Raw genomic sequence first — 27,133 nt, forward strand, 5'->3', positions numbered from 1 at the left:
CATATTTTATTTCCGTGTTAGGTACCTGGTGATAAGTCAGAAATTTTGATCTCGGTTTAGTCTAGATACCTTTTTGTGAGGCACTGACCTGTATAATTCACTAGAAATCTCATTCAGAATGAGATTTCTGGAAACTTAACACATCCCCAATTAGCTTTTCTCTTTTTCTCCACCACCACTGACGAGGTTTTTTACTTCCTTCTCTATGCTGTACCTATAAACAGCACCACAATCAATTCAATCACTCAGGCCCTACGCCTGGACTGTCACCTCCTACAACCACCTAGTCATTTTTGTATGAGTTCTCTCTTTAAAATAATATTGAAAGATATTACACTTTGTGTTTCACACCGTCCTAAATAATCCACTGTATGTTTTTTGAATGGATATATCAGTGAATAAATCAGATAGGAAGACAGTAAAGTGCAAGAAATGATAGCACATACTACCCTACGTTAATCACTAGAATAGGTTTAACGTTTTTTGTTTTTCAAAGTGGTTTTTCAGCACTTTCAGTGTCATGAAAATGGACACCAGTTGACCTCTTCTTGTACGTGCTTGCCTTTCTTCCCCCTCCCTCCCTTCATGCGCATCCTTTTTCCCTTGTTTCTTCTCATTCTTTCTTAAGTCGTCCCTTTTTTTCTATCTGGGGCCCTCTCAACGCTTCTCTTCTGTCCCTGGCCCAGCGCCCTCCCTCGCAGCACGCTGGTCAGCTCCTCTGGCCAGTGCGCCGGCTCAGCCCCGCCCACGCGGAACTCGAGTCACGAGGCTGCGGGAGGCGCGCTGCGAAGGGGGCGGGGCGAGGCCGGCGCTCCGCCGCGGGCGTGGGCGGAGCCGGGAGCGCAGGCCGCCTCTGCTATATCTGCGCCTGCGCGGGGCGGCTGCGGAGCCAGTCGGGACGGAGGAGACAAGATGGCGTTGCGGGCGATGCGGGGAATCGTGAACGGGGCCGCACCCGAGCTACCCGTGCCCACCAGTGGGCCTGTGGTGGGATCTCGGGAGCAAGCGCTGGCAGTTAGCCGGAACTACCTTTCCCAGCCTCGCCTCAGTGAGTATCAGAGAAAAAGACGAATCCTGTCTTGCTCCTTAGCTCAGCCTCTTGTTTCCATTCACCTGCTTAGCGGGGGAGGGGGGATTTATTTTTCCCTTTCTCATCCCACCTGTTCTGACTCATTAGTCTGTCTCTAGAAGGAGATTTGAGTGTACCTGATGTTTTCGTAACATAGGTGGGCGGAGGGCAAGAGCATCGACGAGAACTTTTTCCGGGGCTTGGTGGGCTCCTGGCTATTGACCCGCCCTCTCCAACTTCCTGACTGGAGCACCCTCGGGCTCTTGCTTCTTGTCTCTAAAGAAAGGCAGCTTCTTGTCACTTCAATCTTAATCATTCCCTGACCTCAGCTGGATATGTAGGGGTCGAGGGAACGCCCCTTCCCATCTCCTCCCACCAGTGTAGATCTTCAGGGCTGGTCAGGAGTTCTTCCGAGGGAGACTAAGTAGTGCCATCGCTGACGTGGTCTGGCCCTTCGTTGATGAAGGTCAGGCCCGCAGCCAGAGGGAGATGTTCTGTGGAGGGGCTGCTGCACAGGAGGACACGTTGGTATCAGAGACGCTACAGCTGAAAAGTACCCTGTAGGTCACCTAGTCTAACCCTCTCATTTTACAGTAGGAAGCCTAAGGTTCTGGGAGGGACAGGACTTGCCAGATTTTAAACAATTATTGGCAGAACAGAAACTAAAATTCTATTTCTTTCTTTCTTTCTTTCTTTCTTTTTTAAAAGTAGGCTCCACGCCCAGCGTGGAGCCCAACACTGAGTTTGAACTCAGGACCCTGAGATCAAGAGTCACCTGCTCAACTGACTTGAGCCAGCAGGCGCCTCTGAAATTTCGTTTAATTCTCGTTGGTCCTCCCTTTTTTTTTTTTTTTAAACCATTGTCTCTTCATTTACTGACAAGTTAAATCTAACACAATTAAGTGCAAGGCTATCTTGGGGAAGCCAAGCAGCTTTGGCCATATTATAAAGTATTTTTTAAAATATTTTATTTATTTATTTGACAGATTCACAAGTAGGTGGAAAGCTAGGCAGAGAAGGGGCAGGGATGCAGGCTCCCTGCTGAGTAGAGAGCTGGATGCAGGGCTCATCCCAGGACCCGAGATCATGAGTTGAGCCAAAGGCAGAGGCTTAACTCACTGAGCCACCCAGGCGCCCCCATATTATATAGCAGTATGTGCAGAATATATCACATGCGTGTTCAAGTGCTGTGATTATTTAAAAAAAAAAAACAACAAAAACCAAACCTGCCTTAATAAATGCGGTTTTAAGTGGACTACCCAGTAGTTCCAAAGGTAATTTTTTTTTTTATTACTAACCAGTACAGTTGTGCAGCAGCAGATCTTTTCACAGCTTCCTTCAGAATTCGGGATGAGCCCTGGAAATAGACTCTTTTTAAAACTTGGGAAGCTGATGTTTCCCCAGGTGGTGAGACTATGTTTGCACTGGTTAGTTGCCAGAATGCTTGTTTGTGGGTGGCTCATTGGTTAAAAAGAATTTCAGATGGAAGTGTTTCAGTCTAGCCGCCCTCCAGTCTGACTAATCCTATCCTGATCTGTCACTAGGTCATATGACAGCACTGCAGTATGAGGAGGAAGAAAAATACAGTTGATTCCATGGTTTGCTGAGATGTGCTTTTTACAGTGGGAATTAATCTGAATTATCTGAGAATGCTTACTGGAGGTTTATATAAGCTGAAGTGAATGTTTCAAAGAAATTAACTGATGATGCATTCTTCTATAGATTCTGACAATAAATTTATACCTAATAATTCATATTCTTTTATGAACTGCATTTGCATGCTTTACTTTTCTTTGGGTAGACAGATATTAGTGGTGCTTCTAGGAAAAGATTATAGGGGTGCAATAGTCAGTTTGCATATTATTATTCATTCTGTGTCAGTTCAAAGAGTATCAACAGAAATAATAAAATTGTTTCAAGAGTACTCCATGATTGTTAACCCTTAAGGGAGATGAGTACGCTTTTTCAGTATTCTTTGTGTGCTTAGCCAGTGGCTGAAGAATTCCAGATGAGGGGCACCCAGGTAGCTCAGTGGGTTGGAGCTTCTGCCTTTGGCTCAGTCATGATCTCAGAGTCCTGGGATGGAGCCCCGCATCTGGGCTTTCTGCTCAGTGGGGAGCTGGCTTCCTCCTCTTTCTCTGCCTGCCTCTCTGCCTGCCTGTGATCTCTGTCAAATAAATAAAATCTTAAAAAAAAAAAAAAAAAGAATTCCAGATGAGATTCCTCCTGACAAAATTGTTATAATATAATGGTTAAAACTGAACCTCAGGAACCATTTTTTGTATCCTCACTGCCTATCACAGTACTTGACACATAGAAGGTGTCTTGTAATTGTTTTATAACTTGCATTTAAACCTTGTTCTAATAGTTTAGTAGATTCTCAATGTGGCTGGAATCAGAGTAGGGAATTGGGACACTTGGTTGAGTTACTTTTCTGTATCTGGGTTATTCTGAATAGCATAAATGATTCCATACTTAGGCTAACAGCTAACTACATTTGAATATCATCCTTTTCTTAAATTGCCATATTCTTTATTCTAGCCCAACAGTTCTAATTGTTTCTGAATAAATACTGATTAACCTCTTAATTTTTCTAAAGATTGATTATACTGTCTTAGATGGCATATTAATGTAGTTACTTAATGTGTGCTTTTGAATGAAGGAATGGGACTAATAATATTGGCAGTACCACTGTACAAATTGGATCCTGTTTTAAAACAACTTCACGATATTGGATCTGTTAACAAGAAATGGGAAATGAGATGCACAGCCTTAGAATAATCTTGAGCACTTTAGTTGAATCTCTAAATTCACAAGGAAAGAAAACTTAATTATTTAAACTTTGAGCAAAGTTCAGTAATACATACTGAACTTTTAGATACTGAACATTTTGAATTAGATAATCTCCATTGTTCTTGAGACCTTAGATCAGAACTAACCTTGTTTCTTATTTCATAAAGCAGAGGTAGCCTCAATGAAAAAATCAAGTAAAGGAATCATAAGTCTACTTTTTCTAGAACCTCTCCCTTTTTGTCCACCTGTCAGGGTGTGGGTCTCTACTGTTCTTGCACAATAGATGATGATTGCCGGGGGATTTTTGTTTTGCTAATAAGGTAGAGACTAGAGTACTGGATCTCTTGTGCAATGACTATCCAATTTTCTTGTTGAAAATTTCACAATCATTAAGTGGCCTTACTAGTGTTGAACAATCTCACATCCTGCAGGAGGAAGAGGATGTCATCTTACAGAACATATGCTTCTACAAAAACCTTTGTAGATTTTGGTTTTGAAATATTACTCCATAAATACTTATTGCCTGTTTAATAGTTCAGAATCAAAGATGTAACGTTTTGGTCTTAAAATGTGCTCACCATGTAATGTAACTTGTGTCAGTGTTGTCAGAAATTCTGATTATCCCCTGCAGACCTAACTTCTTATTCATTTGGAAATTTTCATAAGAAGAGTGTTCATTATTTTGGTAAACAGAAATGTTTATATAACTTGTGAATAAGTTTTGACTTTTTAGAAGAGCAGCTATAATATCTTTGGCAGCTTTACTTGAAACTGTTCTCTCTGCTTTGGGCCATTAATGATAATAGTGAGGAAGGCTGGATAAATACTGTTTAGAGTTAAATAAGGGTTTGATATCATTTTTTCTGCTTGTATTTTTTTAAACATTTTATTATTATGGAAAAGAGCTATAGTTGCTATATAAACTGTCTTCTAGTACCTGTTTGTAATCCAAATGTTAGAACTGTGTCATCTATATTTTTTAATTATATTGGAGACTAAGTTCAGAGATATTATAAAGTCATAGAAAAGGAAAAGAGTTGGAGTTGGGGGGTGGGGGAAGCCAAACAAACAAAAACGAGTTCTAAGTCTGGTTCTCCCTTTTAGTAACAAATTTTTCAGAGCCTTAGTTTCTTTAAATGTAGAGTGGGTATATAAGGCTTGCCTACCTCCCAGCATTTTGTGAGCCTGAAATGAGGTAACCTATCTGAAGACATTCTGTGTAAGTACAAAACACTCTCCAAATGTAGTTTGTTGATATTTTTGTTTGGGTTTGGGTTATTGTTAGTGTTCAATTTGTATATGTCAGTTTAATTTAAATCATGCATGCTCCTGGGTGGCTCAGTGGGTTAGGCCTCTGCCTTCAGCTCAGATCATGATCCCAGGGTCCTGGGATCAAGCCCCACATCAGGATCTCTGCTCAGCGGGAGCCTGCTTCCCCCTCTCGCTGTCTGCCTCTCTGCCCACTTGTGATCTCTGTCTGTCAAACAAATAAATTAAAAAAAAAAAAAAATCATCCATGTTCTTTAAGCTCTGATTTGTATCCGAAGTAGTTTCCTTGCTTTTTGTGTGTGTGTGTGTTTTGCAGTGAGGGGAAACTGCTGAAGTAAGCATCTCATTAGATTCTCCCTTTTCTGCTTAAAAACTCCTCCAGTGTCTATACTCCCATTTGAGAAAGATTGTTTAGCAGTAGTGACAAAATGTAGACACAAGAAAAATACTGTCCAGTGCATTAAATAGTAAAAATAGCTTACTTTTTCATAGCTAAGTTACAGCCTCCTGAAATTATTCTGAGTTAGTATAGCTATGTAAGTCTTGCAAATAATTACAGGAGTGTACCAGACCACAAAAAACAACCAGTTTGTTTTGGAATTTGAGCTGCAGTACAGAGTTAAAAGAACAAGTGACTTTGGAGCCAGACTCTAAGTTCAGATCCTTGGGCAGTTTACTTGAGTTCTGAGTGTCATTTTTCTCTTCTTTAACTTGGTAGATTTTTACGGAGATTAAGTGAGAATTCCTGACAAGTACTTATTGAATTATATTGGTGGTGTAGGTATTAATCAGTTAATTTGAATAGTTATTTGTAGGCTTTTTATATGAAAAGGCTATATACATTGTTGCAAATTTAGAGACTGCTTTTGATGAAGTAGAATCTTAATAGAAGTCAGCTTGATTCACTGTTTCCAGCAAAAACAGTGAGTAGTGTTTCTTTTTCTCAGTCATGCTTATGCTTGTGACTGGCAAAACTTCCTAATTTTAAATGAGCTTGAATTTAAACATGAGATTCTGAAGCATGTTTGTTGTAGAAGTTAAAGTTAAAGGAGGTGAAATCATGGTGGAAAAAATTTTCAAAACCTAAAGGATTTTGTTGGTTACATTTTATTCAAAACAGTTGCTTCTAAATCTCAAAACTGGATCCTTCCCCCAACCCCACCAGCCCACATCCTACTCCTATCTCTGTTTTAAGTAAAGGTTTTGAGCTGCTATTCCTATATTTTAAAAAATTGGGTTCTAAGAAAAACATGTTTCAAATGTAGCTCTCTCTGCATTTCTATGTAGCAGTTTTAGAAAGTCATTAAAAAATTGAGTGTTTGAACACTAAAAATGAGAACAATAAATTTTTTAGAGGTAGAAATTATTTTTAAGAGTATTAGTTTATTTTCATACAATGGAGAAGATTTCCTTAAAAAAATAAGTGTGACAGCTGAGGTTTTTCTGTAATTTAAAGGGAACAAATGATTAATTGTTTTACATTACCATCCATTCAGATAACTTAAGTTTTTTAATTTGTGACTTGCCTCTTATTATCTGAGGTTAAAAAAGTCATTTGGGAACCTCTTTCGAGATTATTACAATTGTAGATATTCAGGCAAATATTAGTATCAGGTTTAAATGTCCTATGAGTATGAATGACAAGTAAGTGCCCCAGTAGTGCTTTCCTGCTTTCGGCATTTGTACCAGGGTACTGGCTTCCTGTTTTTAAGTTCTCAAGCCCCTTTAGTAGACAGACTAGATATATTAAATGGTTTCCTCATTCTTGGAAGTCTACATTTGTGCCAGAAATTTCTGTCCCAAGACCTCAGAAGAAATCAAGCAAGTAAAAAATTCTCAGTTGGTGGACAGTTTCTCACAACGTATTCAATGCCTTGTAGTAAGTTTTCTTCATTTTTTTTTTCAACTGTTCTGATCATTCAATTTAGTTAATTCTGACATTGTTAGAATTACTGTCTCCTGAACGTTCTGTTTTATACTAATTACCATTACATTTGACATGTTTGTAGGTGTGGTAGGGTTGCAGGATAGCTACCTCCTTTCTAAAATGAAGGATTTGAGTCATGCCCTATAGACTAGTAGTTTAATCCTAGAGAATAACTTGCAGTAGAAAATAGAAGCCTCTAAACTGACAGTAACATTTGACTTTTTTTTTGCTTGTTTGTTTAAGGATCATATTTGACCTCTGGCCTTTCATTCCATTACCCGCTCCCCTCTTCCTAAAGCTCTTTTCCCTGTAGTTTTTATGACATCATTTAATTATGGCTTTTACCTCACAGATGACATTTTCTCAGATTTCCTTTGTGAGTTTTGTCACTTGTGCTTAAAGTTGTTGAGACTTTCCTTTATCTACTTTGCTAAGTGCCTCCTCTTCTTTAAAGCATTTCCTTTTTTAGGTAAGAACTCCTTACCTGGGGTTTTCCTCTGCTCCCACAAACCCTCTGTACTGTTATAGCCCTTGATTCTTACCCCTTCTCCATATAAAACTGGGAACTCTTGAAAGAACTCTGCTCTTCTGTGCCTTCTTTGTTTTTGTATTCTGGGTCCTTAAAACAAAGTAACTTACAGTAAGAATGCAAAATGGTTTTGATTGGATGAAGGTGGATTATGAAAAGTTGTACAGGCACAGGTATATTTTATAAATTCAATTAAAAAATTTTCTGTTTGAGTGCTCCATATTATAATAAGTGCCGTAGAGAGAGGAGCTTTTTGATAATATTGCAGAGGTAATTGTAGGTTGTTGTCCTGTCCGACTAAAGCTGATTCTTTTCTTTCTTTCTAGCGTACAAGACAGTATCAGGAGTCAATGGTCCACTAGTGATCTTAGATCATGTTAAGGTAATACCACTGCGATAATCATTTAACCATTTATGTAAAAACATGGTCCTGTTCAGTATACTTTAAATTTTATGTTGTGATTTTTTAACCCACTTTTTGGTCTGTATGTCAGTGCTACATAGGAGATGAGTTTTAAATCAAAAGTCAGAAGACTGGATTCCAGTGGTGGATCTAATATGGATTCTGTTAAACTACATCATCTGCAGATTTTTTTTTTTTTTTGGTCAATCCTACCTCACAGGTTTACTGAGGAAAAACAATAGTAATATATGAGTGTGTTTTATAACCTCTAGGTTATTGTATAGCTCTGGTAGCTTCTGGTTCTTGTCATAGACTGCCATGTGTTATAACTATTTGTTAATAGTATTTGTCTTTTTTTTACTAAATTTTAAGATCTTTGAGTGAATAAACAAAGTTACTTTTATCTTTGAGGGCCTGACACTGGTATTCAGGTAGCAAACAAGAACAGATTATCTCAACAGTAATTAAAGCCCTAAAGCAAAGAACAGTTTTTACTTAGTTTGTTGTGAGGATGTGGAGTTATATCTTTTTTTTTTTTAGCCACACCTGTACATAAGAATTATAAACACTAAGACTGTTATCATAGAAAAAGTGACGTAGAATATAGACCATAATTGAATACCCTACAGAAAGCCTCCTACCTGAGCTTTATGATTAAAATATCTTCAGAGAAAATAATTGATATAGTATGCTCTCTAGAACAGTAATTATGTACTGGTTGATGGTGGGGTAGTTTGGGCGAAAGGCACACAATTATTGTTTGTTGAGAAAAGTAATGATGGAAATATGTTTGGCATGTGATCCCTCTAGAAGCAGAAAAGAAATTGAAAAACATTTCATAAAAGAAAGGGCAAAATGCATTGTTTCTTCAGTTTTATCACTAAGATTATATTTTTATGCATGACAAGGTATCTATACAAATTAACCTCAGGATTAAACATAACAAATTTACCTCCGGGCCACAGTCTCATACCCATAGTCTGCAATTTGATTCAAAGTCTCAATATAGTGTACTCAATTTGCACAAAGTTTAGGTCAGTACCCATTAATGTTTTGTGAAAGAGTAGAGCCTGCACTTTTATTTTTGAGGAAAAGATAGGAAGCTTTTTTTTCTGTAGTCTTTATTAGATAACATTTTTGGCTTACATTTTAAAAACATGAAACTTTTTGTTAGTAAATGTTATTGAAAACAAAAATATTTGCCTTTCTTTTTTCTTTTAAGATTTTATTTATTTGAGAGAGAAGAGGGAGAGAGAGCATGAGCAGAGGGAGGGGCACTGGAAGAGGGACAAGCAGAGCCCAACATATGGCTCAGTTCCAGGACCCTGAGATCATGACCTAAGCTGAAGTCAGTGTTTAGCTGACTTGAGCCACCTTGGTGCCCCCAAAATATTCAGGTTTCAATTATGTTAAACACTGAGCTCAGAACAGAAGATATGATGGTGAACACATGAGTCCTCCCCCAGTGGAGCATCATGTAGGGGAGAAGCAAATATAATGCAGATAAACATACCTAATTAGTAAGTGCTATGAAGGTTAAGTGTGGGGTGCTATGAGAGTAAGGAGAAAGACTTTAGAAGACATCTTTGAGAAAGTAACTTTAAGAGTGTTCAAAAAGTTTCATTGAATGTTTGCTTGGGGTAGGGCTCCAGCTGAGGAAAAACTGGTAAATAAATGATAGGTAGGGGTAGGAATGGTTTTATAACTCCAGATTTATAGTGGCTTTTTAATTTAAAGGGTCAAGGAACAGATAATCTTACATAAATTTTGTCAGAATAGAGATGGAGCCTGCTACTCAAGTCGTGTTATGAAATTGGCTTTTTTTTTTTTTTTAAGATTTTATTTATTTATTTATTTGTCAAAAAGAGACAACACAAGCAGGGAAAGTGGCAGGCAGAGGAAGAAGTAGGCTTCCTGCTGAGCAAGGAGCCTGATGTGGGACTCAATCCCAGGACCCTGGGATCATGACCTGAGCCGGAGGTAGACACTTAACCAACCAAGGCACCCAGGCATCCCTGAAATTGGCATATTTTAAATTTCCAAACCAGACAAAGGGTAATACTAGAAAAGAAGAAAGATAATTATCCTCACTTAAAAGCACAGATTCCAAAATTCTTTTTTTTTTTTTTTTTTTATGGCCTTGGTAGCCTTAATTTTATTTTAGAGAAGTACAGCTGATTTCATGCATGCATAGGATGTGATCACAGAGCTGTTGATCCTATCGGGTGAATTATTTGGCACTGTGGATTTTTTAGATTCCAAAATTCTTAATAAAAATATACTCATATATTGGAAATTAGCAAAAATAATTATATTAAAAAAATAGAATTATGACAAAGTAGAATTTATCCCAGTAATACAAAGATGATTTGATGTGGGGTGCCTGGGTGGCTCAGTGGGTTAAAGCCTCTGCCTTCGGCTCAGGTCATGATCCCAGAGTCCTGAGATCGAGCCCCACACTGGGCTCTCTGCTCTGCAGGGAGCCTGCTTCCTCCTCTCTCTCTCTGCCTGCCTCTCTGCCTAGTTGTGATCACTGTCTGTCAAGTAAATAAATAAAATCTTTAAAAAAAAGATGATTTGATGTTAAGAAATATATCAGTAACTTAGCTTAAGTCAGCTCATTCATGGATTAAACTAGAGCTTATGGCCTTCTCGATAAATAAATAGGATCTGATAAAGTTATTCATTTCCATTAAAAAAAAAAAAGCAAGAAAGAAAAGGTCTCTTGGAAATAAAGAGTAGAACAAACTTTTAACCTCTTAAAAGATGTCCACCATAACCTATAGGAAACAACATACTTACGAGACTCTGGTAAAATTCTCATTTAACTCAGAAACAAGATGAGGATGCCTGGTTGTTCCCACACTCTCCGTCTTTGTACTTAGAACCTAACCAGTGCTGCGGGGGAAAAAAAATAAGGGTATAAAGCTATTGGGGGGAAACCTAAACAGTGTTGCAGGGGGAAAAAAGAAATAAAGGTATAAAGCTATTAGAAGGGAAAAGGCACAGCAGTCATCATTTCTTGGTGTTACAATTAACTAAACCAAGTCATTCAGTGGGCAAACTATTAGAAACGATGTAACACAGTTGCTGGATACAAGAATCAGTCTACAGAAATCAGGAGTGTTGTATATTCCAGAATTCATTATTTACAGAAAACTGTAAAACTTTGTTGGAAGACTTAAAATAAAGGGAGATTCCATGTTTGTTAATGAAAGGACTCAGAGTAAATATACTGATTCCACCCAGGGAACAGAATCCGTTAGAGATAAAGTAATTAAGATTAAAGATTGGGTGCAGGCATAAGCAGTTGTATCAGTGGAGCAAAATTAAGCACTCTGAAACCAGTTCTTATCACGCTGGGTATTTGACTTGGGTCAATGATAAAAGCATCAGTACAGGTCAAGAGGGGACATGTTGTGCTGCGTATTAGTAAATATTATTGGGGTAATTGGTTTTCTATATGAAAAAGAATGAAAATGAGAAAAGTAAAATTGCATACCACAAACAAAGCCAATTGAATTAAAGGCCTAAACCTGAAGAACCTTTTAGAAGACAAAATCAAAAGCCATTTGTATAAATTTAAATTAAAAGGTTTTCTAAACAAGATACAAAAGGCACATATCATAAAGGAGGACAAGTCGTTTTAGTACTTAAAAAGTTTTGAAACTTCTGTATGATAAGATACAAAAATAGGGGTGCCTGGGTGGCTCAGTGGGTTAAAGCCTCTGCCTTCGGCTCAGGTCATGATCTCAGGGTCCTGGGATCGAGCCCTCCATCTCTGCTCAGCGGGGAGCCTGCTTCCCTTCCTCTCTCTCTCTCTCTGCCTGCCTCCCTGCCTACTTGTGATCTCTGTCAAATAAATAAAATCTTAAAAAAAAAAATAAATAAGTAAAGTGCAAGATAACAGAGTGGAAATCTATATTTACGAAAGGGTTGATATCCAGAATCTGTAAAGCTCCTACACGTTAAAGAAAAAGCAGATCCATTTGAAAAGTGGAAGAAATATAGGGAATGTAGAGACGAGATATAACCCAGTCATAGGTAATAAAGTCTGAATTGTCAGTGAACATGAAAAGCTGTTTAATACTAGGAAAATTGGGAAAGTACAAGTTGAAAAGATGCTAATTTTTTCTTTATCAAAATGGCAAAAATTAAAGTTCAGTAATGTAAGATTGACATAGTTGTAGGGAAATGATGATTTTGTATACTGCTAGGGAGATTGTAAATTAATACAATTCCTTTTCAGAGTAACTTGAAAATTTATAGAATGGGCACAGCCTGTATGTAGCCCACCACTTGGTAACCAAATACCTTAGGGAAAACACACTTGGCCTGAGGGAGCTGCATGGAAGAATGCTCTTGTAGCATGTTTGTAATAGTGTAAATTTGGAATAGCCTTGTGTCATTTAGCTACATTTGTTTTATTTTAACATTGATTCTAAGATGCCCATTTATTCATGTTACCATCTCCATAATCAAGAATTTTTAAATCAGGTGTGCACCATATTTTAATTGAGAGATATTTTCCTTCACATCACTCAAAGTAGTGATGTGCTTTTCAATAGATTATGTTGATAAAATGAGGTAAATATTACCAAAATGGATCTAAAACATAAGGTCAAGTGAAGAAGATGAAAAGTTGCAGGATAATATATTTAGTATGTTGTCATTTATGTAAAATAACTAAAATCTATTTTTGGAAACTGCATTTTAAAATATTAAAAGTGAAAGAGGAATATGTATTTGGTTAGGAGAATTTGAGGACACATTTATCTTATTATAATAATGATTATTGTATTTTTAATTGGCATTTTATCCCCTTCCCCACAAAGCATACAGGTGAGTACACACACAGCCCAGAAGCAAACATCAGTTCTGAGTGATGGAAATGTGGTTATTGTAAGTTTTGCGCCTTTCTTTAGTCTCAAAGTTTAAAACTTACACACAGGAGAAAAAACTAATTGCTGCTGTTTTATGGATTTAAGACCTTTCTCTCTACCTTATGCTGTGTTTACCAAATTACACGTGCCAGTGTAAGTGTTTTAAGGTTGTAAACTACCTGAGGATGTTACAGACTCTCAGTATATACCTGTGTGGTTTAGAGGTAGGGAGATTTTACCTGTATACATGCTATGATAGAGATAGAACGTATAGAGTAATTTGGGGACCTTTTAAATATTGGTTATTGACCCTTTATTTTATTGGTATAGTTTCCCAGATATGCTGAGATTGTCCACTTGACATTACCAGATGGCACAAAGAGAAGTGGGCAAGTTCTAGAAGTTAGTGGTTCCAAAGCAGTGGTTCAGGTAAGCATCACTTTCCAAATCTGGCCAGTTGAACAAAAACATAAGGAACACCTCTTGCCTTTTCTAGAGATCATTGAGTAAGTCTATCTTTAGAGATTGATTACTGACTGTGGGAAGAAAAAAATTATTATTTCTTGTTGTCTTGCCAAATGATAGCCACCTATATCTATCCTAGTCCAGTAGCTCCACTGCCATTGGTAAACTTTTTTTTTTTTTTTAAACAAAGCAGATAATCACATGGAAGGAGAGAGATGAAAGGCAAAATTTATAACTTACGGGATAAAACCTTAGCAGTATCTGAGCCTGTTTTCTTTAAATCATCTCTTATAATACCTAGGTTTTAATGTTACCAATTATGGGAAATGCCAGTTTTCTCAAATTACATGTTCCCCTAAAAAGTAATCTAGAGCAAGTGTCAGCAAGATTTCTGAAAGGGCTAGATAATAAATTTTTTAGGCTTTATGGGACCACCTCAGGTCTCTAATGCATATTCTTCTTCCTTTCTTTACCTTCCTTTCTTTTTTTCTTAAACCCTTTAAAAATGTAAAAAACATTCTTAGCTTGATGGAGTTGGACTAGAGTCATGATCTTTGGTCTAGAGGTTGGCAGTTTGGTTCATCACCGTGGACTTTTCTTTGTTCGTTATATTGAAAATAGTTTGTATATATGTATTTTACTGTATATGGGCTGTTGAGCAGACAGAAATAATACTTAAGCACTTACAATCTAAATTCCTTTTGCCCTTCTGATTACTTCTCTTTCTCACTAGGTATTTGAAGGGACATCGGGTATAGATGCCAAGAAAACATCCTGTGAGTTTACTGGGGATATTCTCCGAACACCGGTGTCTGAGGATATGCTTGGTAAATGGATGTTGTTATGGATTCTGAGCAGAGATTTGTTTTCTTTTAAACATATTTCCATGGAGTCTTTCTTAAAAATTACTTATTGGAGTCATGGTCCACTCTGTACTGTCTTGCTACTGTTTCACAGGTCGGGTCTTCAATGGATCAGGCAAACCCATCGACAGGGGTCCTGTTGTACTGGCTGAAGACTTTCTTGACATCATGGGTAAGATGATAAATGGGTTTCTGGGTTTTGAAGAAAATAGCCTCTGTTTTATATCTTTGTCAAATAGAGAGTGATTTTTGTGATAGTTTAAGTAGATAACCAATGTGGTCCCCATTAATTGCTTTATTTAATAAATTTATGTTTTTTAGAAATCATCTTAAAATTTTATGTAAATATTTTAAGGTATTATAAAATGTCACTATGGCATATCTGAAATGAATATTGCTTTGAAATATAAATGGCTTCTAAATTAGGATTTTTTTTCTTATTTACTGTACCTTTTTTTCTTTAGGAACTTGTTCTGCTACCATATAGTTTGTGAGTCTACAAAAGGCTAATGGGAAGATTTCTTAAATAGTTTGAGATTTTAAAAAGTAGCTGATTTTTTTTTTTTTTTTTTTTGACAGAGAGAGAGATCACAAGTAGGCAGAGAAGCAGGCAGAGAGAGAGGGGGAAGCAGGCTCCCTGCGGAGCAGAGAGCCCGATGCAGGGCTTGATCTCAGGACTCTGAGATCATGACCTGGGCCGAAGGCAGAGGCTTTAACCCACTGAGCCACCCAGGTGCCCAATAGCTGATTTTTTTTAAGAGAGAAAAGAAATGGCTTATATGTTTTAGTCTTAATGTCTTAAAATTTTCTCTTTTGGAAATATATTAGGCCAGCCAATCAATCCTCAGTGTCGAATCTATCCAGAGGAGATGATTCAGACTGGCATTTCGGCCATAGATGGCATGAACAGTATTGCTCGGGGGCAGAAAATTCCTATCTTCTCTGCTGCTGGCTTACCACACAATGAGGTGAGAGCTAGGATCTGTTTGGTGTAAAATTTAACAAGGGAGAATTTCTAAATGCTTCATTGTTAATAAAAAGCCAAATAAAAGGTTTTTAACAATACTCACTTGTACCCAATACCCATTTCAGCAATTTTCAATGTTACTGTTGATATAATCCAGCTACATTGAATCTTAATCTATGCCTGATGTCTGTGTTCTTGCTTACTCTTACAAATCTTTACAAAAAGCACAAAGTAGCTTTTTTGGGTAAGTCCTTTAGAACATAATTTCATTCATTATAATTGCAATTCCAAAAAGTTTAGGATAAAAGTTATTTTGTTGTAGAAGTGTTATTTTAAATTTCAACTTAGTTCTTTTGTACTTCTCATCAGATTGCAGCACAAATCTGTCGCCAGGCTGGTTTGGTAAAGAAATCCAAAGATGTAGTGGACTACAGTGAGGAAAATTTTGCAATTGTATTTGCTGCTATGGGTGTAAGTATAATTTTTTTCTGTTTTGGTATGGCATTATAAGATTATTTATTTTATTAGAACGATGTAGAAAACCACACATGCATCATTGGATTTATTTCTAGGCAGAGAAGTTGCGACTTGGCATTTTGGATAAACTCTGGATTAAAATTTAACATTTGACTGCAATTTTTTTTAAATTTTTATTTATTTTTTTAATTTCTTTTCAGTGTTCCAGAATTCATTGTTTATGCACCACACCCAGTGCTCCATGCAATATGTGCCCTCCCATAATAGCCACCACCAGGCTCACCCAGCCTCCCACCACCCCTCCAAAACCCTAAGATTGTTTTTCAGAGTCCACAGTCTCTCATGGTTCATCTTCCCCTCCACTTTCCCCCAACTCCCTTCTCCTCTCCCATCTCCCCATGTTCTCTGTGTTATTTCTTATGCTCCACAAATAAGCGAAACCATATGATAATTGACTTTCTCTGCTTGACGTATCTCACTCAGCATAATCTCTTCCAGTCCTGTCCATGTTGATACAAAAGTTGGGTATTCATCCTTTCTGATGGAGGCATAATACTCCATAGTGTATATGGACCACATCTTCCTTATCCATTCATCCGTTGAAGGGCATCTTGGTTCTTCCCACAGTTTGGTGACTGTGGCTGTTGCTGCTATGAACATTGGGGTACAGATGGCCCTTCTTTTCACTACATCTATATCTTTGGGGTAAATACCCAGTAGTGCAATTGCAGGTTGACTGCAAAATTTAAGTAATTTTCTTTATGCCCAGAGCAGGTTGTTTACTCTGTTGGCTTTTGTGAAATTTTGTGCGTACTTGAAACTTCAAAAGAGGGAGCAGTGTAGATCCATAGATTAGCCTTCATCAGAAATACTGAGAATTTTTCTTCTCCCAGCACTGATGAAGTCATTGCTATTTAGGTAAACATGGAAACTGCCCGGTTCTTCAAATCTGACTTTGAAGAAAATGGCTCAATGGACAACGTCTGCCTCTTTTTGAACTTGGCTAATGACCCAACGTGAGTAAATAGAGCTGTTTCTTTCTGTTCACTCGGGCTTCAGATCAAAAATGTTACCTAAGACAAGGGAAGTGAAATGTGACAATGAAAGGAACATGGGGCTAGGAGTGGGAGAGCTGTGGTTAATTAAATTCAACTCTATTTCTTGCTGGTTACTTGGCTTTGGCCAAATCACACAGGCTCTGAATTTCAGTTTTCTCTTTGAGGAAATATAAGTAATACTTGTTTCATACTGTTGTTGTGCATTTTAAGTGAGATAATACATGTAAATTATCTAGGACCCAGACCATACTTAATGATCTTTTCCTCTTACCTGAGAAATCTAGCCACTCCCCTGTTTCTTCCCTCCCTCCTTGTTTCTCTTTCAATTTTGAGAGGAATATAGTTCTGAGAAATTATGGGTCCATTTCTAAAATAATCTAACTTTGTAGCATTAAGTAGTTCTTATTGTGAAAAAAAATGACTGCTTACTTATTCTAAAGTAATAATTGTTTTTTATTTTTTAAATTTATTTAGTTACTTAAAAGTTAAATAAATTTTCTCAGTTTATTTAAAACTTTTGAAGGGGGACTCTAATTTCCAGCAACATGTTGTTTTGTCTTTTTATTTTTATATATTTATATAAGATATATTTTAATATAAAATATAAATTAAAATATATTTATATATTTTAATTTATATTTATATATTTATGTTTTTGACTTTTTATTGGAGTAACAAAGGACTTAATATTCCATTTCAGTATTGAGCGAATTATCACTCCTCGCTTGGCTCTTACTACAGCCGAATTTCTGGCCTATCAATGTGAGAAACATGTGTTGGTTATCCTAACAGATATGAGTTCTTATGCTGAAGCCCTTCGAGAGGTAACTTTTTTTTCAAAATGGGTTACTTTTCAGAGTTATCTTGTCTCTTTACAAGTTTTCATTTTTCTTTATTCATGTTTTTTTAAGGTTCATCACTCAAATATTAGTAGAATACCTTAATTAATCGAAAAGGAAAATACAACTTCTTTTCTGTCTAGTTGAAATGATTATAAATTATATATAATTATTAGCCTAGTTATCATACTGTCACATCTCTATGTATTTAAGACTTGACTCTAAAAGGCAGCAAATGATACAAGCTCTTTGTTCAATTACTCTCCCAGGATGTTTTGTCCAGATTGTCGATTTTTAACCCTTTTCAGAATTTCATTTTTATTGTTAATATGAAGAGCATACTCTGACACCACCCTTTTTAGAACTTTTTCCTTCAGAAAACATGGTGTTTATTTAGGAACAGTGTTAAGGTTCTAACAGGTACCACCCAGAAGTTTGGGGTGTTCATTCTAATACATTCTAATACATTCTAATACTGAAATTTTGAGTAAGTTACTCTTTTAAACATGTAAAAGGGGATAAAAAAACTTCTGAAGAGACATTCTATATAAGTATCTGGCTTCTTAAAAATCCCTGAGATCCATCACCGTATCTCACTCTGCTGCAGTGGTTTTTCAGGGAAGCATTTTTCTTTCCGTCTGTCACAGACCAATAATTTTCTAAAGTACAATTAAAATGAGTTATTAGAAAAGCATATTTTATTTTATTATTTTTTTTTAATTTATTTATTAGTGAGAGAGAGAGAGAGAGCAAGCACAGGCAGACAGAGTGGCAGGCAGAGGCAGAGGGTGAAAGCAGGCTCCCTGCTGAGCAAGGAGCCCGATGTGGGACTCGATCCCAGGTTGCTGGGATCATGACCTGAGCCGAAGGCAGCTGCTTAACCAACTGAGCCACCCAGCTGTCCCAGAAAAGCATATTTTAAAGACATACGTAACTTACAACCCTGGTATTTCTTTTTTTTTTTTTTCCCACTAGATCCAACGGACATAAAATTGCTCTGCCAGATTACCGTTAGAGTTTTTAAATGCTTATTCTACTTTCTGTGTTATCTCATTATCCATTAATAAAAGCTGGTCTGCAGACCACACTTTGAATAACACTGCTATAGCATACTGTTTTGGAGGTGCCAGAGTAGCACCTAAAAGTTGGGCTCAGTGCTTTAGGGTTCTTGGTGGTTATCGATTAATATACACAGCTATATTATAATGTGCATATCTCCAAGAGAAAGACTATTTATTCTTATTTTGTGCAATGAACGAGCTCCTGGCTCTGTGATCTTGGGAAATTATTTAACTGACCCTTGATCCCAACTATAAATTGGGGTTATCAACAATCCTCATAGGATTGTTGTGAGGATTAAATTGAATATGTAAGCTGCATCAGATGATTCCTGGGATGTATTTCTTCCCCTTTTGACCTTTTTAACATTAGCTTACATAAATATTGCAAGATCCATGGCATGACATAGATCTTGTGAACTAAAAATGTTCTCTTAGTTTTAAAATAACTTCCTTTGATTTATAAAATTCCAAGCAGATTTTTTTTTTTTCTAGCAAGCTAATTAAAGATTTGCATTATGGTGATAAGATTGTAGCAAACACTTTCGGTCCCCAATTGTCAACATTTTTGTTGCAGAATAATCTGAAGTTGTGTTGCTAGATTTTTAAATTATCTTCCGGAGACAGTATTTAAAAGTGAAAGATGATACTTCCAGCTTTGCAATTGGGTATGTTCAAGCTAATGTGTTCTAAGCTTTACTTTTCATATTCAGGTGTGTGACATTCTCCTCCTTGACTTACTGTCAGGTTTCAGCAGCCAGGGAAGAGGTGCCTGGTCGGCGAGGTTTCCCAGGTTACATGTATACAGATTTAGCCACGATATATGAACGCGCTGGTCGAGTGGAAGGTAGAAATGGCTCAATTACTCAAATCCCTATTCTCACTATGCCTAATGATGGTAAGTTTTTGGTCTTTGGATTATAGCAGACATAAACATTTTAAGGACTTGATTCTGAGAACATCTGCCTGTTTGAGTTGAAAATTTTTTTTTCCAAGTTTTTACTTAAATTCCAGCTAATTAACATACACTGTAATATTAGTTTCCGGTGCAGCATTTAGTGATTTATCACTTACATACAGTACGTGGTGCTCATCACAAGTGCCCTCCTTCATCACCATCACCTGTTTTCCCATCCCCCAACCCACCTTCTCTCCAGCAACCCTCAGTTTCTTCTCTGTAATTAAGAGTCTGTTTCTTGGTTTGCCTTTTCCCCTGTGTTCATTTGTTTTAGAGCTCAAATTCTTCTGAGGGTTTATCCTTTAAGAGTTTACCTTAACTAGGTGAGTTGTATCTAAATGAAATTTTTCATTTGTAAACTGCCCATAGTAATCATCCTTTCGTAGAAGAAGAAAAACAATTTCCTTTGTAATTATAATTTTCAATTTTCATTTGTTAGGTTACTACTGAGTGTCTGCTATTTGTGGGACACTGATTTAGATATAAGGAAATTCTTTTTTATTTAATTCATTCTCTAATGTAAGTTACTTGATCTTTTGGATTGATTTGGGTATTTTTTATGTACATGCACCAATAAGTTAAGGTAGCTTAAGTGTCAGATGAAGAGCACAAATAGTAAATGCCACAAGACTTTCAGGACAGAGGGCCGGTTAAAAGATGACTCCGTTTTACTTGACACACAGTGCAGTACCTGTTTGAGTTTATGCTCAGGAGTGAAACAAGTCAGTAGTCTCCTTCTATGACTGCTTTTTTGTTTCTTGTCTCAGTGTTTAAAAAGCAATTTTTACAAGGTATTTTCAGAATAATAACTCACTATAATTGAGTGCTGTTTTTAATACTTTATAAATATTACCTCATTTGAGCCTCATAGCAGCTTTGAAGTGAATGCTCTACTCTGAGGCACAGGAAGGTAAAGTAATCTATTGAGATTAAGAAGTGATAGTTTTAGAACCCACGCAGTCTGAATTCATAATTCATACTGTACTGTCTCTGACTTGAAAATGATTATTCCAAAAAAGTACCTGTAAGATTACTTTATGTAATTCAACTAACTTAGAAACATCTTGCTTTGTAGAACTTTCTTGGTGCTGCCCGCATAGTGGTGTTTTGCTTATCTAACATTCCTGTACTTCCCATGTTGAAATGGTTTATATCCATCTGAATAGCTTATGAACTGAGAATGTTCTCTCAGTATATGTTAAATTGGCAAACCTCTGCCAGGCAATTTTGTGCTTAAATTGGAGTTTTATTTATATTTTGGGGGGAAATAATTAGGAGACAATGGTACTTTTCCTGAATGCAGCTAATTTACTTTATGTGCCAATAGATATCTAACCGTGCTGCAACTCAGTAAATAAAATCATCCAATATGATAGTCACTAGGTACATTTGGCTGTTTAAATTCCAGAGTTCATTAAAATTAGATAAAATTTGAAATAAAGTTTTTCACTTCAAGTAGCCGCATTTCAAGTACTCAGTAGCCACATTTGGCTGGTGGCTACCAGCACAGATACAGAACTTTTCTGTCATCACAAAAAATTAAAGAGCACTGTTTTATATAATGCTGTATGTAACAGACACTGGCTTCCTGTGATTCGTTTATATGATATGGATACTTTAACTAATGTCAGATGTCTTCCTCTGGTAGATATCACTCACCCCATCCCTGACTTGACTGGATATATTACAGAGGGGCAGATCTACGTGGACAGACAGCTGCACAATAGACAGGTATTTGACATTTAAGCAATGCTGCAAAGCTTAGAAATCTATTCTTCATTTACTCTTTCGTGATTAGTGACTTTGACTTTGCTTTTAGGAATTATTTTGTTAGAAAATATCAACTTATTTTCCATATGGTTATATAGTTGTCATTTTTTTATACCAAGACCTATTGTGGGTAAGAGTGCTAGTATTAAGATTTAAGTACCCACTTTTCTTTTTTGTGCCTTAAAATGGAGCCAGTGGTCTCAAAGAATTTTGGGGGTATAATTACCAATCTTATTATTAGTACAGAAATAATGTTTTTTCTATTTTTTTTCTTTACTGATATATAATTAATAGTACATTATATTGGCTTTAAGTACAAAGTAGTGATTTTACACTGATATATATTGCAAAATAATCAACATCAAGTCCAGTTAACATCCATCAATACACATAATTATGAAATACTTTTTCCTTATGATAACTTTTAAATCTAGTCACTTAGCCACTTTCAAATATGCAATACAGTATTATACATACTATAGTCACAATGCTCTGGATTATATCTTTATGACTTAATTCATTTTGTAACTGGAGGTTTGTACATTTTGACCCCCTTCACCCATTTTGCCCAGCCCCCATCTCTGGCAGCCACCAGTCTACTCTATCCATAAGCTCATGTTTTTTTTGTTTTTAGGTTCCACATAGAAGTGAGATCATAATAGTACTTATCTGTTTCTGTCTGATTTATATCACTTAGCATAATCCCCTCAAGGCCCATCCATGTTGTTAAATGACAAGATACTATTTTCTTAATGACTGAATAATCAAAAAAAAGATTGATGGTTCTATAACAGATTCCAGCTTCTAATATCAGTGTTTAGGTGAAATTACTGTTAATCTTTTTATTTGGTATGTGATTATATGAGTCAGAGCTCAGAGGCTATTTAGACTTGATACTGTCAGCAAATGTTGAAAATCTAGTTTTTCAGTGTCACCTTGTATTGGTTTTTGTAGACTTCACTTTCTGAGTTTGATTCTCAAAAGAAATGCCATGAAGTCTCACTTCATTTTCTAACTAGGAGAAGATATTAGAACTCCTCTAGGAGATAAATAGAAGTTTTATGTAATTTAAGGGATAATAATGAGTTTCAAAATGCTTCTTTACTACTGATAAATCTTGAATTTTGTATTTAAATGTATTTTTTCTCTCATGTTCTATTCAAGATTTACCCGCCTATTAATGTGCTGCCCTCATTATCACGGTTAATGAAGTCTGCCATTGGAGAAGGTATGACCAGAAAGGATCATGCCGATGTATCTAACCAGCTGGTATGTATATCCTCTTGAGGAAATGAACACCTTTCTCAGTCCATTCTTTTTGCTGTCTTACACCTCTTATCTTTCTTCCATATCACTGTACTTACCCCCATACGAGTAAAACTTTAGTATAGGTTACATGTGGAAGATACAATTGTTCACTGGAACCAAACAGTCTTCCTTTTTTTCAAAGGATAGTTGCGGATACTCAAGATTAAAAATCCTTTGCTTGAAACCCACATCTAATGGTATACAAGATAAATTAAAAACAAACAAGCCATAAGGCCATTTTAGGTTTTTATTAATGACCATAATAATAAGTACAGAATATTCCTAAAAAGATACTCTAATTTCTTACTTAAGAAATTAAACAATCATCAGAACACTAAGAGATACAGCTTTATTTATTCTATGGAATCTTTGGTTTCTGTAGTTGCTGTTTTTTATTTGACAGAGAGAGCCAGAGAGCACAAGCAGCAGGGAGGGGCAAAGGGAAAGGGAGAAGCGGGCTCCCCAATGAGCAGGGAGCCCGATGTGGGGCTCAATGTGGGGCTTGGTCCCAGGACCTCAGGATCATGAGCTGAGCCTAAGGCAGGTACTTAACCGACTGAGCCACCCAGGTGCCCCATAATCCTTGGTTTCTGTAGTTGTATGAGATTGTACACCAAGTGCAAAGAAAGAAAAATACCTTTGACCTTAAAGTAAAAATGGTAAACCTACTCATACCACAAATATTTTTCTTGAACTTTGAGATGGATTTCTCTGTGGTATGAGTTCTGACTTTCAAATGCTCTTTAAAATGTAAGCTCATTGACATACTGAGGAAGTGTATTTTTTAGAGTGTTAGTAGTGTCTGTGGACTGCATGCCTGAAGACTTCTTTCTCAATGAGGCTACTTTATAATAAAATCTGGTACTTTCATATGAACTTTATGTGAATTGTGTTTGTAAATAATGTGAAATTCCTTCTGTGGTCTCTTACAAAGACAACTACAGAAATACTCTTAATTTATAGCCCAGATTACTTTTAACATTTATAAAATCTTATCGGTGTTTTTTTAAATATTTTTTTTCTCTTAGTATGCATGTTATGCTATCGGTAAGGATGTACAAGCCATGAAAGCTGTTGTTGGAGAAGAAGCCCTAACCTCAGATGATCTTCTTTACTTGGAATTTCTGCAGAAGTTTGAGAGGAACTTCATTGCTCAGGGTAAGATGACTATTTTCTTGCAAACATAAGCTCATGTATAGTTTTGAAGATCTCTTTCCCACTCTGAGAGAATTTGCATTGATCTCCAGATGATTTTCCTTCTAATTAGAGAAGAGGTTTTTCCAACTGCCTGTCATGTCTTTGCACTTAGCCCTCTGGCTCCTTCCTCTCTGCCTTCAAGTCCATTATCCATTTAGCTCCCATCTGAACTTTTCCCTTCCTTACACCTGGCATTTTGCTCTGCTGCCTCCATTGCTGGTTCTTCTTCACCCCTCTGAAATGATCTCATGCTTTGGTAGTGTGGTGCTTTTGTGATTCACTTATTGTCATCTCCTTTTCTGATTTTGTATCTTCCTGTTCCTACATTGTTTATGTTTTTAAAGGCCTAGCTCCCTGTTCTTTCTGTGCTTCCCCTTCCTTTGACTTCCTTTGACTTTTTCCCTCTACCGTTGACTAAATTGCTATGTATGATCCTTATCCTCTTCATGAAGCTCTAATTTCACATTGCCAACTAGAATACTTTTGCTTATGCTGCCATCTCCTCAGGCTCAGCATGGTCAGAACCCATAGTATTTTTTAAGCTGACTACCTGCCTAGCAGTTTGCTTTTCAATCTGTCTACCTCTTGTATGAGCGTTGTCCTACTTATTAGTCCAAGCTCAGTAATTGGGCATTATTCATAACTTTATTCATTTATTCTCTGGTAACAAAATATTTACTAATTTTTGTTGTTCTTATTTAAAATAATCCTCTTCTGGTTTCATTTCCATTAGTGTACCTTAGTCCAGTGTTTCTCAAATTTTAATATGCTTTTGAATCAATTGGAGATCTTGTTAAATTGCAGATTTTGATTCAGTAGAACTGGATGGGGCCAGAGATTCTTCATCTGGACAAGTTCTTGGATAATGTGGAAAGCTACTGATCTGTGACCAACTTTGAGTCTTAAGGCCTAGTCCAAACCCTTGTCTCATCATCTTGGTCATTAGTGCCAGCTTTTTCACCACTTTTCCTGACTCTCTATATCCCTCTAATATTTGCCAGAATAAACTTATTACTAATTGTATTGATTTGTGTCTCTAGTAAAAAGGCAGTAATGGTTTTCATTACATAGCACATGTACAATTTTCAGGCTGTTTTGATTGGTCTCTCTCTTGCCACTATTTTTGACCTCAGTGGTACTCAACACAGATGTGTTAACTTTGGAATAATGCATCATGCTCACTACACTCTTCTATTTATTTGATGCATTTCTTGTTAACCTTAAACCCAAAAAGATATGTATTTTTTTTTAGTGCAGAACCATGATACCTTAAAAAGATAAAAAATGAAGTTTTTCTGGTAGAGAAAAGAAACCAGAATTCCAGCCACTGTGATTCCATAGTTAAGAAATCAGATTTATTTGCAGGATAAGAATGACTCTACTACTAAAAATAATTAGTAACAACTTTGAAAACAACTGGCCTATTCAAGGTATTCAGTTGACATTTAAGGTTTTGTAAGTGTCTGTACTGCCCTCCCTCACATTCATCCTTTCTTCCTGGAAAACTGCCTTTCTCAGTAATCCATAGACAAAACATTGGGTCTAGTTTCCATTGCTCCAGGTATTTAGATCCTACCCAGTTGTCCACATGGTTGTCCCACACACGCTAGATTGCCCACTGCCTCTAGCCTGCAGGCCTCTCCCTTTTCTCTGATTCCTAATGGTACTTACTCTCTGTACCCTCACTTACACATTTGGTTGCATCTGGCGTTAAGAGACCTAACTGCTTTGTCTTTTTGTTGTTGTTGTTTTTTGTTAATACTTGATGCTCACAGTAGTCCTATATAGTGTAATAAATAATAACACTGGTAAGTTGTAAGTAGTTTGCCTTTATTCATTCAATTTCAATTTTTTCCAAGGTCCTTATGAAAACCGCACTGTCTATGAGACTTTGGACATTGGCTGGCAACTGCTCCGAATCTTCCCCAAAGAGATGCTGAAGAGGATCCCTCAGAGCACCCTGAGTGAATTTTACCCACGAGACTCTGCAAAGCATTAGCTGCTACTGCATCGCTGGCTTGATACACTTGTGAAATACTGGTTCTGTTTTCTTTATTCCTTTTGCACTCCCCCACTCCCCCATCTTTGTGTTGGAGTTTACCTTGTTACCCTGTAATTAAAAACAAAGAATAGGTAACATACTGTGCCAGTGTTGAAATGTTTTAAACTTCTAACAGACTTTAAAATATCCCCTGTTCAGAAAACCTGGATCATCAGTGCTGTTTTTAAAATAGCTACAGAGATGGAGGTAAAATTTTCCTACAGATGTGTGTGTTTGTACATAGTGGTGGTGTTAGTTGCCTAATAATGTCTTCATTATATGGGTCTCCTTGACCTTACCTCTCAGCCCCCTCCAGAGTATCACTGTCTGAAGTTATAATGCTTTGATCTCCAATTTAGAGCCAGGATCAGGTGTAAAAGAAGCCTCCTCTCTGAAGAGCCAGGGGCTCTTCCCTGAGCATTTGTTTTTGAATTGTTGCTGTGCCCATAGGTCTGTATTGCTGCTCTAAGCAGACGGTTTTTACTGTCCACCTGCTCTTTCCTATTTAATGCCTAGATTAGAGAAGGAGTTTTGTTTTTCTCTTTAGTCATTATGAATCGGGATTCCTGTGTCTTACTGTTCTCCCTCCGAGTAACATAGAATCCTGCAGCTTTTGCACAGCTGGCATTGATCTGATAGTAGTGAGATGCCTTGTCTTAATGATCTTTACTGGGTTTCCCTACAGAGAAATCGTAATTAAAATAACTAATAGAACTGTTGCTTGGAAAGAGTGGGGGTACAATAAAAGAAAGAAAAACCCATATCCATTCTACATTCTGACATGCTAACAGTGGTTTAAGTTTCTCAAATGTTTACCAGATGCTGAGGGTAAGGTGGAGAGGAGAAAGTTCTTCTGTGTATGGATATTTTAAACTCTGTTAGAGAGCAGCCTTTGGAAGATCCCCTATTTGATCCTGTTTTCTGACCCATCTCTGCCTTTTCAGGGTAACCTTGTGGCACAAGTGATAGCATTTAAAAGCTTTTGCCTTTTAATTCTCGCTCCTTCTTGCTGTGAGTTCTGAGCTATCTTCTATGCACTTCTGCCATGTCTACTGTTTGGTCTCTTTGTGTTCTTTGTTACTTGGTGCAATAGCAACTTCTCTGTGCATTCCATCTTTCCAGTTATGTAAAGTTCTTCCCTTTTTTCTCTGAGGGTATAGGGGGTGGGGGGGGGAGTCAGCATGATTATATTTTAATGTAGAAAATGTGACATCTGGATATAAAATGAAAATAAATGTTAAATTAAATGGAAGTTACCT

The 27,133-nt window shown here is 36.9% G+C and overlaps 1 protein-coding gene across 1 annotated transcript; it reads left to right on the top strand.

Moving 5' to 3' along the window:
- The first annotated feature begins 891 nt into the window (after positions 1-891).
- ATP6V1B2 (ATPase H+ transporting V1 subunit B2) lies at positions 892-27,133 on the top strand. Its single transcript, XM_080797042.1, has 14 exons — positions 892-1,048; positions 7,914-7,969; positions 13,204-13,302; positions 14,072-14,165; positions 14,296-14,373; positions 15,030-15,169; positions 15,538-15,639; positions 16,564-16,661; positions 17,404-17,527; positions 19,348-19,498; positions 21,207-21,289; positions 22,493-22,597; positions 23,665-23,794; positions 25,693-27,133. The coding sequence occupies exons 1-14, from the start codon at positions 913-915 to the stop codon at positions 25,830-25,832; spliced, it is 1,536 nt and encodes a 511-aa protein (XP_080653168.1). The 5' UTR covers positions 892-912; the 3' UTR covers positions 25,833-27,133.

The sequence above is a fragment of the Martes martes genome (genome assembly GCF_963455335.1).
Source record: "Martes martes genome assembly, chromosome: 2".
In the NCBI taxonomy this organism is placed as follows: Eukaryota; Metazoa; Chordata; class Mammalia; order Carnivora; family Mustelidae; genus Martes; species Martes martes.

What these genes read in the sequence shown, in the direction of transcription:
- ATP6V1B2 (XM_080797042.1), top strand. Translation starts at nt 913, where the DNA reads ATGGCGTTGCGGGCGATGCGGGGAATCGTGAACGGGGCCGCACCCGAG. An exon ending in CTGGCTTACCACACAATGAG is followed by an intron (nt 15,170 to 15,537) that starts GTGAGAGCTAGG and finishes ACTTCTCATCAG; the next exon opens with ATTGCAGCACAAATCTGTCG. An exon ending in TCTCACTATGCCTAATGATG is followed by an intron (nt 19,499 to 21,206) that starts GTAAGTTTTTGG and finishes TTCCTCTGGTAG; the next exon opens with ATATCACTCACCCCATCCCT.